Below are 14,967 nucleotides of genomic sequence, written 5' to 3'. Positions count from 1 at the left end.
GTAGACTGTGTTGGAGAAAACCAGTCCAGATATTATTGAGTCACCCCTCTGTTGAAAAGAAAATTGGTCAGTTCTCTGTCAAACCGCCAATTTTTTTTTACTTTTCAAACATTTTGCCTTCTGTTTTCGAAGAAGACCAAAAAAATGCAGATAAAATTTTTCGGTTTTAAGCTGTTTGTTTGATGATTGTTTGTGAATCTGTTTTAGTTTCAAGAATTATAAAAAAAATGACATTGCGTTAATCAAATTGTCGAAGAAAGTCAGCTCCAAACTCAAAATCAAAATTTGCCAGAAAGACTATTACAAATCAGATAAATACAGTCTAATTGTGGCTGGCCTCGGTCGCAATTCACCAAAAAGTCATGCGAAGTACCTTCAAGAAGGTTTTGTAAAAGAAACCAAAGGAAGTTGCATGTTCGAACTTGACAAGAAGACTCAAGTTTGTACAAATCCTTATAAGAAGACCATGAGCAAAGCGTGCAAGGGTGATAGTGGTGGACCTCTATTTGGCAGCAAAAAAATCTAGAGGGAAGTTTTATGATGCGCATTGCTTGTATGGACTTGTGAGCCATGGACGTGGTAGTGGTTGCAAAAAAGGAGGGTCAACTATGTTCACAAGGGTTTCGGGGTACAAGAAGTGGATCGCAAAAAATTAGCGGCGTGAAGTAACGCTCACTAATAACCAAATGCCAACAAATAACAGAAACTAAGAAACTTTGGTTGACAAAATTACATTTAAAAAATTTTCAAAGAAGGAGCAAATCGCATCTTGTAGTAACAAGAAGAAAAAATTGAAACCCAAAATTAATAAAAAGAGCAAACTAACAGTTTCCGAAAAAGTTTTATGCAAAGGCTCATTTCACAGGCAAAACTATTACACAAGGTCAAGATAATTTAAAGGAAATTAGTTAGTTTAAGCTGAACTTCTGTATGCTATAAAACTGAGTTTTTTTAACAGAAATTTTTTCGATAAATGATTGGCTAGCTGTGTGACATTCTATTTTGCTCCATCTCAAAATTTTAAAGTTACTCTACATAACTCTAACCGACAGCATTTCAACCTACGATTGAAAACGTACCATATTTCAATTTTATGGTTTAAGGGCTTGAAAATGTTAAGTATCGATACCGAAGATTTTTTTCATAAATTTATTAGTCCGCATGCTAGTTTTGGCATAAATTGAAAAATCAGAACAATGAATTACAAGAAAAAAAGTTGCATGTGAAGAAAAAGGAAAAACCATGATAATGGATTAGCTAAGTATAACATGTTAGACAAAATTAAAACAGTACAAGACTACTCGTATCAGGGCGAAGCCCTGAATGTTCCGACTGCCTTTTAAGGTTTTATGGAGCATTAATAACATTAAAAAATTAAATGTAAGAAAAAATAAAATGAAATTTTTTTTTCTGAAATTTGAATTTTTTTTGTGAAAATCATCACCCCACACGTCATACAAAGTATAAAATGATAGATTTCGCTGCGTGTAACAAATCAATTATGGCAAATAAGCTTCTTTCAACCAGTTTGGAACGATTTTAAGACGGATTAATTCTCCGCTCACGCGTTAATAGCGAGAAATATATATCGCGCGTTAATTGTCCCAAATTGGCCAAAATGGCAACCTTTAAACCCCCGTAACTTTACGAATAATGATCACAGGTGAAATATCTTTTCAAATTTGAGCTCAGGACAACAATACCTTTCGAATGATATCAAAAAAATTCCGTCAAAAATGGTTAGTTAAAAAGTCGAAATTTGTCTGAAGAAAAAAAAACCCACCCCGAGCACAAATATTCCGTTACTTTTGTATCGAAAGTCGGAACAATAAGGTCTAATAAATTTGATCCGTTCAGCCATCAGAAATTTGCAAATTGTTCAGTAGCATTCAATCAACTGCTAAATACAGCCTTTTGGCTGCTTAAGAATGAGTTTTAATTGTTGAAAAAACAATAACCAAAGTTGTTTTGTGTCAACTAAGCAAGGATTGTGAAGCAAATTTTGGCTGAGAAGATAATTGAATAGCTAAGACTAACCTTAAAGACAAATTAATAAAAGGTATTTGAAATTTAATCCATTCAGCTATCAAAAAATTGCAAAGCTCTTAGAAGCATTCAATCCATTCCATCAACTGCTTAACACGCCCGTTTGACTGCTGAATTTTGATTGTTGAAAGAAAAATAATTTATTGTTTTTAGGTCAACAAAGTAAGGGTTTCAAATCGAAATTATAATGGAATTGCTTAAACTAATATTCAGGACAAATAGTATACGTTATAATAATTTAGGTTTTCTGTTGCTAGTTATTTTTTGATTCAATTGGGGCTTTTTTCGTTCTGCCGCAATATTTCAGATCAATTTAGTTTTCTACAGACAAACTAAAAATTTGTGTTAGTCTTTGTTCAAACGGAATTTTTACGCTCCCGTTAGTTCTTTCTCAAATAAACTTCATTGTTTAACTGGGGGTTTTGACAGAAAATGTTTATAAAATCTTATAGTTGTTTGTAACTTGAACTTAACATAATTAAACGTTCCATCTGTTTTGGTTATCCGCAAAATTATTTGGGTTTAGTAATTAACGACTGATAAGTTTCTTCTATAAAGTTTAGGCAGTAAAGTAATCCGGCTCAGAAATTGATCGAGGCAGGCTATTTCGTCGAACTGGTACGTTACTATATGCAAAACAAGTCCTTTTGCATTTTAAGCAACGTGCCAAAGATGATTTTCAATAAAAACAGGGGGGAAGTTTTGCAAAAATATTTAAGAAAATGTCGTTTTTTTCAAAATCAAAACTACTCCATAGACGTTAAAGCGCAGTCGAAATGTTCAAGACTTTGCTTCGATATGAGTGAACTTGCTTTTTTTGTTTGTGTTCTGAAGAAATGGCACAAGGTGTGTTGTGTTTTTTGAATTTTGACTATGTCAAAGAAAGTTCGAATCAAGTAAAATCTCATTGGTTATAATTCGGCTGCTAAAAATTATTTTAAAGGTTTTTTGTCGCAAGAAAACCTGAACTTTTCCGCCTTTCAGACTTTATTACACAGTATTAAACTGAGAGACCACTTTACACAGCGCAATACTATGTTTGTTTTGAGAATTTTTCGTCTAGTGTTGAAAAGGTAAATTATTTGACAATTTCTTGATTTTGAAAACGGCAAATATATATATATAAACCAGGATGCTGATAAACGTATACTTTTCATTGGGCACGGATTCGTCAGCTGGATGAAAGAAAATGTGGTTTTTCAAAACGCGAAAATTAATTAAAAGGTTTTCAGATGCAGTAACATCATCCTATTTTGTCAATTATTTCTGAGATGTAAAAAAAAGTTGGTTCACGGCAAAAAAAACGACAGCTGTGAAGACGACTACTGCTTTTAATGGGACTTTTCGCTAACTTTCTACTTTTAATAGTTAGCGTTGAATATCTATAATTTTGTTTCTGTCATACATAAAAACATGGCCGGCAGACAGTTGGAAACAAATCAACCAACACAAGTTTAATAATAAAATGTGATTGATTTTTCTAGAACATTTTTCAGATATCAAGTTTTGGCAAAAAGTCAATGCGTTAAGTCTCCTCGATTTGCTTCCCCATTCCTCCAGTCTCTTAAGTAGACCTTTTTTTCATAAAATTATTGAATGATTCAACATGTATTTTTTTAATCTGCTAGAAATAATTGAGATTGATGTTCTTTTTTGAAGCTAGAAATAATTTGTGCTTATTGCGCCATTTGCACATTCGTCATGGGAGATGTTTATATGTCTTTTCTTCAACAATTGACTTTGACTTGAGTAAGTGGTAAATCATTTTTCGCAACTTTTAACAAAAGACACTACACAAAATTATAATTTCAATTGGCAAGAGATACAAGAACTTTTTTTATTGATTTTTCATTTATAAACTCATATAATGTTTCAGAGAATGATGCGCTTGTAAATAGGCACTAGCGGCGCATTTGTAAAAGTAGAACAAGTAAAACGAACAGCCGAATGAAACTATCAGAGTCGTCTGGGACAATCCGAGAAATCCCATTAGCCGAGAAGGGTTTTCGAACTCGATCAAGTTGAACAAACACATGAGCTGCAGAAGTAAGACCATGACAGCTGTGATTGAAGACATGATTGCAAACATCAGCTGGATTTTCTTTTTCGCAATTGCTTTTGCTGCAAGAATTGCGAAGGTTTTTGCCGAAGTTTCTAACAGCCCTTTGCCGTGGTTATTTATTGCTGATTTCTCGTCGTTCGCCAATTGCGATTTCTTTTTGATGTCTCCACTTCCGTTTTCGGCTACTGTTTCTGTCACCCACTGAAAAAACGTAATTGTACCAATTCAAATAGCTGAACAAACAATAACTTCCCCTAAAGAAACAGTGGCGGCCACAATCAGGCCTGTCAAAAGCTTGCGCGACAATAAAAAAAATTTCGCCAATGACCCTTTTGAATGATTAATTGGGTCACAACTTGAGCGGGGGGGAACCTCGACTTTGGGGCGCATTTTCAATTTTCAAACCCGCTTTGCTCACATTGAACAGCTTACAAAACTTGATGCGACTGACAAACTTTTAATACGCGTTTAACCCCCCCCCCCCCTCCCCTCGGTTTTCCCAAGACGGTTAGTTTAGAAACCAAAAATAGGAAGGGGTTTGGTTTGGTTTTTTGAAGATAGTGTAACTCACTGATAACTGAGCATCTACTCCCTCGTGGTCCGAGAAAGGCATCCGACTCTGGGATCCCAGCAGACCCCAAGGTCTGGTTCGTGTCCAGTCGCACTTCAATTGGGACACAGAACCAGAAGTATTCTTCCAATCTGCTTTTCTGTCTCCGTCTCTGCCGGCTGAGTAGAGAATATAGTCTATTCTGGCCCCGTTCGGGTAGAAGTTGAAGTAGCCTCGTTCTACTAAGTTATTGTCCTGCAAAAACTACTAGTCAAAATAGACAGATCGAAAATTTTCTCGAGGGGAGGAGAGTTGAATTTTGCGAAGTTCTCCCAAAATATTGGAAAGACCTTATTTAGACAAAATTTTCTGCGCCACAGCCATAATTCACTTAGAAAAAAAAAACGGCAAAACATGACATTTTTACCCACTTGTTTGACTTAACTTAAATACTTCACTGGGATATTGTATGAAACCAAATGTTAAATGTTTTAGAAAGTTCTTCATGTCTTAACAATCACTATTTCTTGAGTAGGTTATTATATTTTGGTATTTGTGCATTGGATGATCGTGGTTATTGTTTTCAAATTTTTTGTTTTTTTTCCAGGTTTTTCTCCAACACTCAAATTAAAGTCTTAATGGAAGAAAAAGCTTGGAGCTGAAAAAGAATGCTCCAATTTTCATCCGAGTGTATCATTTATGAACGGGAAAACAGTTTTCGCGGAAAGAAATTATTCTAAAGATGGTTAATACTTGACAACCATGGCTACCAGGTTGTCGGTATAATGGTACTAAGCTCAAGAAACATTAGCAAAACATTTTAAACCTTATATATTTAGAATTTAACGCAGAAGCTTCATTTTTCTTGGTTTGTCTTAGAAGTGGGCCTCAGGTTTTCTTGAAAAGAAACCTGTTTATTTTCTAAAAAACAAAGTGTGACCATGCTAAACTGATGATTAAAATGGGCTCAAAAAAAAAAATTCTTGCCATTAAATTCACCACCGGCAGCTCGAATAACTTAAATTCCAGAACCAATGATTGTTATTTTTTTGCTTTTACAATAGTATACCTGGCGAGCATATGTAACTCCATTTGTATCCTTATTGGGCACAAAATCCTCAGTGCAGTTCCCAAGAGCAGTTGAGTGACAGTCCCTGACCCCTGCAATGTGTCTCAACAACTGCATGCCTTCGAAGGAGGGACGGGCATTGAAGTCCCCGCAGAGAATTATGACGTCACTATTTCTGCTGCAGTAGTTGGCCAGTTGTGCAATATCCCACAGCTGCACAAGTCGGATCTCATCTGCACCGAATGTTTAAACTTTTTAAATTACGTCAGCGAGAACCAAGACACACATGAATCGTGTTGGTAATTTTGACATTACAAAAAACAAAATGTTGAAAATTGCATTTTTCAATGATTGTTGAAGAAATTATCCTTGCAAACTTATCGACCCATTAGTCTAAAGTTTTTAACGAGTGAGGTTTTTGAGAGAATACTCCAACAGCAAAATAAAGAGTTAAAATAAGAGTAATGAAATCTTTATTTCGCAAAACCGTTGAATAATAACAGCCAACAGACAATAGAAAAGTGCCAATGAATTCAAAAAGACTAGAAAACAAAAAAATTGACATTTTTAAACATAGCCAATTGAAGATTGGAAACGAGTAATGATTGCAAGTAAACATAAAAAAAACACAGACTTCTTGAAAAAATCACAACTTTCAGATTTCAAGGAAAAAAATAGATGCCTTTTAAGCTCTTTGAATTTCTAGAGCAATTTATGATTGGCGCTTTTTTGATAACATGAATCCAACTTGAGAAAACTGGATCAATAGGTAAAGTTTTTATTCCGCCGGAAACTTAAAAATTGAATTCCCATTTCGAAACTTGCGTTTTTTACGCCATTTCCACGTTCGTATTTGCAGAGTGATTTTTACGTAACTTTCAGCAGATGAATTTAAATTGAACTCAAAAACTTCTTAGTACCTTAGTGCACTCATAAATTCATTAATGTAGTTATCAGAGCCTTTTAAGACTGTTTCCAAAAAAAAACAAAAAAAATCACTACGTCTTATATAAGAGTCTTCACTACGCTCAATACTTTTAAAAAAACTCTGGTTTTAAAAGATAGTTTCCAAAAATTCCTAAATTTAAAATCCTGAGGTTCAAATTACGAATGTATATTTTTAACGACCATTATATGAAGGCTGTTAAAATTAAAAAAAAATATATGTGGAATTGAACTGAAATTTTTTTGCACGCATACCGAATAAAATTTTGGTGTTCCGTGGGATGCAAAACTGCGCAGCCCAGAAAATGAGCTAAACTGCCTGGATTATGTTTCAGTCATTGGTTACTATAATCTAGTGCAAAAAAAATAAAAAACAATCTAATGATATCTCACTCCTGTTAGAGAACATTGTTTGAGGCTTCAATCTAGTTTTAACATTATACTAGGCTCATAGGCTAAACTTTAATTATTTTCTAGATTGTGGTCGTTGCATATTTTTTGTGGTCCTCAATTTTGAGGATGTAGTACTCGAGTTTTGCCATCAAACTTAGACAAGCATATGGACAAGCATTAGACAAGCATATTGACAAGTGTCAACCAAATCATACCCGCACCGAAGTTTCATGGGTAATAATCGATTATAATGGATTTTCGTTGACTAAAATGTTGTCTATATAATCGATTATCATGTCAAATTTAGACCACGTAATCAATTTTTAATCGATTATAATCGATTATTTTGGAAAAACTTAAATCCATTATAATCCATTATAATCGATTATAATCCATTTTTTTTTATTTTCAATCTAATGGATTTTTTTGTACATAAAATCCATGAAAATTGATTCAATTTTGTAAATAATGACTCTAATTTTTGCAACTTTCTGCAAAACTCGAACGAACGCATTCATCCAGGGGCGGCCAATTTGTAGTAATTTTCCAAAAAGTGCCCAAAAACAGCATTTTTGACCAGATCCTCACGTCAACCCCCCGCCCCAACGTACCCCCCTCCCCAACGTACCCCCGCCAACATATCCCCCCCCCCCAACGTACCCCCCCCCAACGTAAACCCCCCTTCCCCCCAACGTATCCACCCCTCCCCCTCCTATGTAACACCCAACCAACGACGTACCCCCGTCACGTACTCCCATCCCCCCAACTTACCCCCTCCCAACGTATCCCCCCAAACGTACCCCCCTAACCCACGACGTACCCCCCCGCCCCCCAACGTACCCCATCCCCCCACGTAACCCCCAACCACGACGTACCCTCCCACTCTCTCTAGTTAGGGGACATATAACTGTAGTACGGGTAAGCATGGGGGGAGTTGGTGTGGGATCTATAGGTAAATTTTTGTAATTTTTCATAACTCGATTGAAAATAGGACAAAATGAAATTAAGCGAGAGAACAAAATAACTAACTTAAGTTTTACAAAGTTATGAAAAAATGAAAACTATGAAAAGCTTTGGATAAATAGATTAAAATCCATTATAATCGATTAAAATGGATTTATTTTTCTTTTGATAAAATTTTTTAAAAATAATCGGTTATAATCGATTATAATCGATTATATTGGGATTTTATTGCTTAAAAAATATTATCATTATAATCCATTTTCAATCGATTATAATCGATTATTTTTGTTATTTTGTAGAGACTGACAATGAAAATCCAATATAACCGATTATTATCCATGAAACTTCAGTGCGGGTAATTTACTAGCACTATTTTGGTGTTCCTTTACGCCATTCAATTTTAGTTAAGCACTCACACAATTTGTCTGAGAGCGCTTTGAGTGCCAATAATTCCTAGTTTAAGGGGATTGGATCCAAAGAAACAACATTTTTGTGGTTAACTTTTTTCAAAAGGCACAAAAACGGTCAGTTTTGTCCCCATGCATAAGATGAGAAAATTGCTTCATTGTTTCTTGAAAACTATAGTTGAGGGGTTCCTGAGATAATCTGCGTTTTATTGTAAAAAAAGCTTTTCTGTTTCACAGCTTATGATATGTCGCCATGCTAGACATTTTTACGAGCTCTACTGAAACTCAGATGGCTATGCAGCATAAACGAACAGTCTTGTTTTTACAGATAAAACTCACATTTTGAGCTGCATTTTTGACTTAGTTTTATGTACAGTGTGAAAAGTATTGATGTCGTGAGCTCAAAATTAAAAACATACTTTACTCATGCAAAAGTAAAAAACTTTCCTTTTCGGTCAGTTATGGGGAATTGTGAATCGCGGGATAAATGTTTTAGTTACTTTGGTGATAGTTGATAATTAATGCTCGCTTTTAAAAAAATTGTATACCGCTAATTTTGACCGACTCAGAATTGATTCGACCTTGAACTGAGGCGAGCAATTGACTCCAAATTTTATTTTAACTATGATTTTTCAATTCATCTAATTTTTTGCCAAAATTGCGTGAAACAATAAAGGAAAAACTTAGTATTCAAGATTGCACCCAGTTAGGAGCAGAACTTTCGAGTCTTTATGCCGACTGCACTAACTTTTTGAGTCGGTTAACGTTTCACACTGAGGATGTGTGTTGATGACACTGATCATGAATCCCTTGTAGTCGATGAGTGAAACAGCCGATCCTTTTCCACAGATAGAGTCAATTGAGCCGAAAGGGAACACTTTGTCCTCCAGCAGAAACCGATGGAAGAAGGATGACACTATCTTGTGTTTGGACAGAGTGAGAAGTCCAGAGCCAGGGAGAAAACCTGAAAACTTTTTGCAAGCTGAAGAACAATTTCGTTCACTCTGTGGTTGTGGAATATGTTTACATTCAGGAAAAGAAAAATGAAGACAATCAGATCAAAGAAAAGTTTTTGACTTGTTCTTTGCCGAAGAAATTTCTTAATAGATATATTGCACAAATTGGTTGCGTCTTGTCAATTCTATATGCAGGGGCGGATCTCGGGTTTTCTCGAAGGGGGCGGTATTCCAAAAAGTTTCGAAAATTTTGTCGACCTTTTTTTAGGTCGACCAAATTGATTTGCCGAGCTCTGACAAAGCACTAAAAAGACCTTGTTTTAGGCAAATTTTCTGCGCCGCAGGCAAATTGTTGAAAAAACAGGCCAAAAAATGCGTTTTTAGGCACTTTTTCTAAAATTTTTGACCAAAAAATTGCGGTTTTTCGGCGCGCGCTACCCCCTCAAAATTAGTATTGGCGCTTTTAGAAAAATTTTAGGGTGTGTAAAAATTGATATCTCAAAATAGTACAAAGGGGGACCCTTGGGGTCGGCAGGTGGTCAAATCCCTGAAAAGAAGCGTCCGCCTGAAAAGAATCGCAATAAGGATAATTTTGTTTGATTTTTATCCGAATTGTAATTTCCAGAAACAAATGACTGTATTACTCAGCGTTGCTCCAAAACAGCGCAAATGCTGAATCAGGAAAAAAATTCGAGATCCAGAACACTTTGTGGAATCCGTAAGCAAAAAAAACATATTCATGTGAGAAGAGTTGCGCTGTCGCAGAACCCGCAAACTTTAATCATACTCCACACATTGAAAGCAGTATCCGCAAAATGTAGGCAAAAACATCATTTTTTAGTAGAATTGTGTTGAAAGTTTCAGGTTGTATCATTTTTAGACAATGCAAGATTTTGCTGGATTTAGATTTTTATTAAAAAAAAAGAGACCGACTAAGTAGATATACTGATAAAATCGAATAAAATAACCATTTTTTGTTGAAAAAAAAGCTTTTTTCTCACTTGAAATTAGCATAACTAAAAACCTCAAACAATAATCTCATACCATGTGTTTTGGTTTTTTTCTTTAATTTTATTTTCGACGCAAAATTAGCTACCACAAATAAACATAGTTTGCTGGCTTACAGTTGCTCATTTCAGCTTATTTTAAACTGTGAAAATTTAGTTTTTTTCAGGTAAAATTAGTTTTTGGATTTTTCCAGCGCCAATTTGGGAATCAAAATCTTCAAAATTCAAAAAATTTCTGCAAAAGACTTTGAGAAAAATTTTGATAACTTTTTGAATTTTTTCCGCCCTCGTTTTTCCTTTTAGCTTCAGTGTCCTATTGTTCACTTTTGATATGGTTCCTGCTATCTTTTGCGGATTCCGCTACATTTCTATGATATAAGGTGTTTGTTTATGGATTCTGGAACAATTTGTCAAGTGGATTATGTTTAGAATTTAAGAAAATGCTTAACGACTTGTCTCTAGATTCCAGGAACCTACACTGTGCATCTACCAGAGACTGTTTGGCCTCGACGTGATTTCATGTTTTCATATAACTTTTCCTGTGAATTCCTGTTTTTTGAGTTGGTTTATAAACGTAGAAAACATCCGTTTTTTCTGTCCAATAGATGTTTTGGAACCAGGATATTCTCAAGGTTGAGTTTCAAAAAAGATTTCTCCTCAAAACCAATCTTATCGGCGTCAGAAAGCTTACAACACCCCAAGCTTTAATTTTGTGACCAAAAGCGCCTCTGACGTTTTTTTGTAAGTTTTTTTGTCAAAAACATCCGCTACTGATTTATATCACCTTCCAACCAAGCTTTGATTATTGTGCGACCATTTGAAGGTAGAGGAAGATTTTATTTGGGTGTGTTTTGGTTTTTTTCTTTAATTTTATTTTCGACGCAAAATTAGCTACCACAAATAAACATAGTTTGCTGGCTTACAGTTGCTCATTTCAGCTTATTTTAAACTGTGAAAATTTAGTTTTTTTCAGGTAAAATTAGTTTTTGGATTTTTCCAGCGCCAGTTTGGGAATCAAAATCTTCAAAATTCAAAAAACTTCTGCAAAAGATTTTGAGAAAGTTTTTGAAAACTTTTTAAATTTTTTCCGCCCTCGTTTTTCCTTTTAACTTCAGTGTCCTATTGTTCACTTTTGATATGGTTCCTGCTATCTTTTGCGGATTCCGCTACATTTCTATGATATAAGGTGTTTGTTTATGGATTCTGGAACAATTTGTCAAGTGAATTATGCTTAGAATTTAAGAGTATGCTTAACGACTTGCCTCTAAATTCCAGGAGCCTACACAAAACAATCTGTGCATGTACCAGAGACTGTTTGGTCTCGACGAGAGTTTATGTTTTCATAAAAATTTTCCCCTCCCTACTCCTCTGAGGATTGGAACCCTTGTCACCCGAGGGGTCTCTCTTTGTTACTATTTTAAGGCATCTTTTTTGGCCGACTGACCCTTAAAAATTTCTGAAAATTTCTGACGGCGCCAATATATACTAATTTTGAGGGCGACAAGTTTGTTTGCGGGGCAAAAATTTTTTGCTAAAAAAAGTTTTTTTTTGAAGTTTTTTGGATAGCTCATTTTGAAAAATCAATTCAGTCAACCTTCAAAAAATGGACGAAAAAAGTTTAAATTGATTTCAAGGATGAATTTATAGAACAGTTTTTGGGAATTTAAGCAAAATTTTAACATAGACCGAGAGCAAATGATCAGAACTGGCCAAAGCGAACTTACCAATTTTTGGATTCAAAGAACCACCAATTTTTTGAATTTTTTCAAGGATGTTTTTTTTTCGTTTTCTAGCCAATTTTCAAGAAAAACTGTTTTCCAGTTGGCCAATTTTTTTAATATTTGTCGAATATGCCTAAGCTCGGTCTTTTCGTTCAGATCTATTTATCACAAAACGCAGAACAAGCGCAACTTATTTGAAAAAAAAAAAACAATTTTTTTTTGTATTTTTCTTAAGCTATGGTCGGAACATTCTGTTGTTCTTGCACAGTAACCAGCCATCCTTGTTCTGTTGTGGGGATTAGCATAAACTTATTATAGTACAATTGTCGCAGAGTAATTTAACTATTACTGAAACTAAAACTCCTTTGTGTGAGGTGGGAGGGGATTTTTTTAAACAGGAGAATGGGCAAAGCCGTTAGCAAGTTAAATTTTTCTGTAAAAATGACCGTTGGATCGTCCCAAGATGTGTTAGTAGGTGGAAAAGGGACCGTTAATCAAATCCTGGGGTATACAAAAATGGTTGAAAAACTCCGCTTGAGTACCTGACGGAAACCATGCGTAAAAACTGTATTTCATGTTCAGCTGAGCCACAATTTCATTCTTGTGTTCTTCCATCCATACTTCCTGCAGACAAACTATGTCATAGTCATTGGCAAGGATGTTGTCGCAGATGTCGTTCAACCTAGAAATTAGAAATCGGCGCTCATTTGAATGCATACCGAGTTTAAGAATAAAATATCCTTAATAGAGGTATAGCCTCCTAAACGCGTTATTGGTATCAAGTTAAAGTAGAAAATACGCCAGTTTGTTAAACTTAACTCCAACCAACTTCGGTCTTGAATTTCACCCTGTAAAACTACTGGTCTACCCTCCCTACTCCTCTCAGGATTCGAACCCTTGCCACCCGAGGGGTCTCTCTTTGTTACTATTTTAAGGCATCTATTTTTGGCCGATCGACCCTTAGAAATTTCTTAAAATTTCTGACGGCGCGCCAACATATACTAATTTTGAGGGCGAAAAGTTTGCCGGCAAAAATTTTTTGCTAAATAGGTTTTTTTTAAAACTTTTTTTTGGATAGCTCATTTTGAAAAATCAATTCAGTCAACCTTCAAAAACATTAATTCAAAGATGATTTTAAAGAATAAACTTAAGAAAACTTTTAACATAGACCGAGGGCAAATGATCATAACTGTCCTCAGCGAAATTACCACATTTTGGTTTTACAGACTTACCAGTTTTTTCCGGGTCTGAAAATGCTAGTTTTCACCATCTGCATTCACCATTTGCTCTCGGTCTATGTAAAATTTTACTTAGTTTCCCTTAGAGTTTTGTCCAAAATCATCCTTGAAAACAAGCATTTTAGTGAGAAAAACTTGATTTTGCGTTTAATTTTGTCCAGTAGTGTATATAAAAGTCTGAACTACGTTCATCGACTCTTGAATACATAGCCAACACCCAGTTGGGAAAAGTCAATGAACGGAGACAAAAAAATGTCTTGTTCTTTGAAAAAAATCAACATCGAAAATCATATGGCCTGAAAGTTTTATGAATTATAAAAACAAACTAGTGAGGAAACTGCTTTGAAAAAGTAACCCCTTTTAAAATAAACGGACCAATAAGTAAATGTTTTGTTCTGCGGGGTAATGAAAAAGACATAATTTCGAAACTAAAAATTCATCACGTTCATCGTGACGTTTACACTTTTGCTGTTTGATAGTGGAGTGTGACTTGTTTTAAGCAATAGAAATAAAATGAATTCAAAAAGAAGAAATGCGATTAAATTTTAAAAATTTTCTTGATAAAATTAAGCAACAAATTATCACAATCAATATAAGAGTATTTTACGTTCATCAATTTTTATAAAACATAGCCAACAGGTGGTTGGCTGGAAAAGAGTCATTGAACATAAGAAAACAGAAAAAAAAAGTTGATATTTGAAAAAGTCAAATTTTAAATTTAAGAAGGATGGGCTTAAAACTCTTTGAATTTCAAGATCAGTATATGATCGACAATTTCATGTTAAAATTAACCCAGTTTGAGAAAACTTGGTTAACCGGTGAAATTTTTATTTCACTAAATATTAATATTTTTTAAAATTCGCAAATCACACTAAAAGTAAATTTTCAAAACTAGAAGTCCGCTACGTTTCTAACGACCTTTACTTTTTTCTCTATTTGATGATGGAGTTTACCATCCTTTCAACAAAATAAAAGAATTGAACTTGAAAAGAAATCAACTTTGGGTCTCTAATCGCATTAAACTGTAGAACTTTAGAGGGTGTAGGATCTACACATTGAACTAATATACTTCAATTTTTTAAGTTTTCAATTGTTCTGATCAATAAAGAAATCAATTTGCTAAAGGCCTAACTGGTCTCTTGACGACCCTCTATATCAAATGTACGAATGACTATCAAGATACCTTCATTGTAAAATGTTTTAAAAAACTCTAGCCGAAAGGGCGTTCATTGAATTGATTGTGAAATTTTTCTGAGCTTTGGGATCCGGATAATTTTCACTTCGATGAACTTCTATTGAAATTATGAAACAACAAAATATTAGATCTAAAAATAACCCGCTACAATGTCAAGCTAACAAAAAAATGCGTACATTTTTCTCGACTGATGTGAACTGTAATTTCAAATTTCAAAAAAAAATGGTCAAAATTTTTTACTAGTGTAGTTGAATGTTGATAATTTAGCTCATTTATTCAACGCTTGTTTGGTTTTTTGTAGTTCATTTATCCTGCTTCCATTCAGTTTCGTGTTAAACATTTTCCTAAGTAACTTCAGGTAAAATAAATTTTTATTACGATTTTGGACGATTGAAACAGTGTGCTTAGACTTTTT

At 34.5% G+C, this 14,967-nt stretch overlaps 1 protein-coding gene across 1 annotated transcript; it reads right to left on the bottom strand.

The window, feature by feature from the left end:
• Positions 1-3,912: 3,912 nt before the first annotated feature.
• Positions 3,913-12,801, bottom strand: LOC134856011 (sphingomyelin phosphodiesterase 2-like; the record flags this gene model as incomplete). Its single annotated transcript, XM_063872383.1, is given in 5 exon segments — positions 3,913-4,309; positions 4,680-4,913; positions 5,728-5,960; positions 9,184-9,399; positions 12,662-12,801. Coding segments are annotated over 5 exon segments (1,220 nt in total), but the record flags the coding sequence as incomplete, so codon positions are not given.
• Positions 12,802-14,967: the final 2,166 nt, after the last annotated feature.

This window comes from Symsagittifera roscoffensis, unplaced genomic scaffold (assembly GCF_963678635.1).
Source record: "Symsagittifera roscoffensis unplaced genomic scaffold, txSymRosc1.1 SCAFFOLD_978, whole genome shotgun sequence".
Classification (NCBI taxonomy): Eukaryota; Metazoa; Xenacoelomorpha; order Acoela; family Convolutidae; genus Symsagittifera; species Symsagittifera roscoffensis.
The sequence above is the reverse complement of the archived record's forward strand: the minus strand, read 5'-3'. Positions and strand labels throughout refer to the sequence as shown.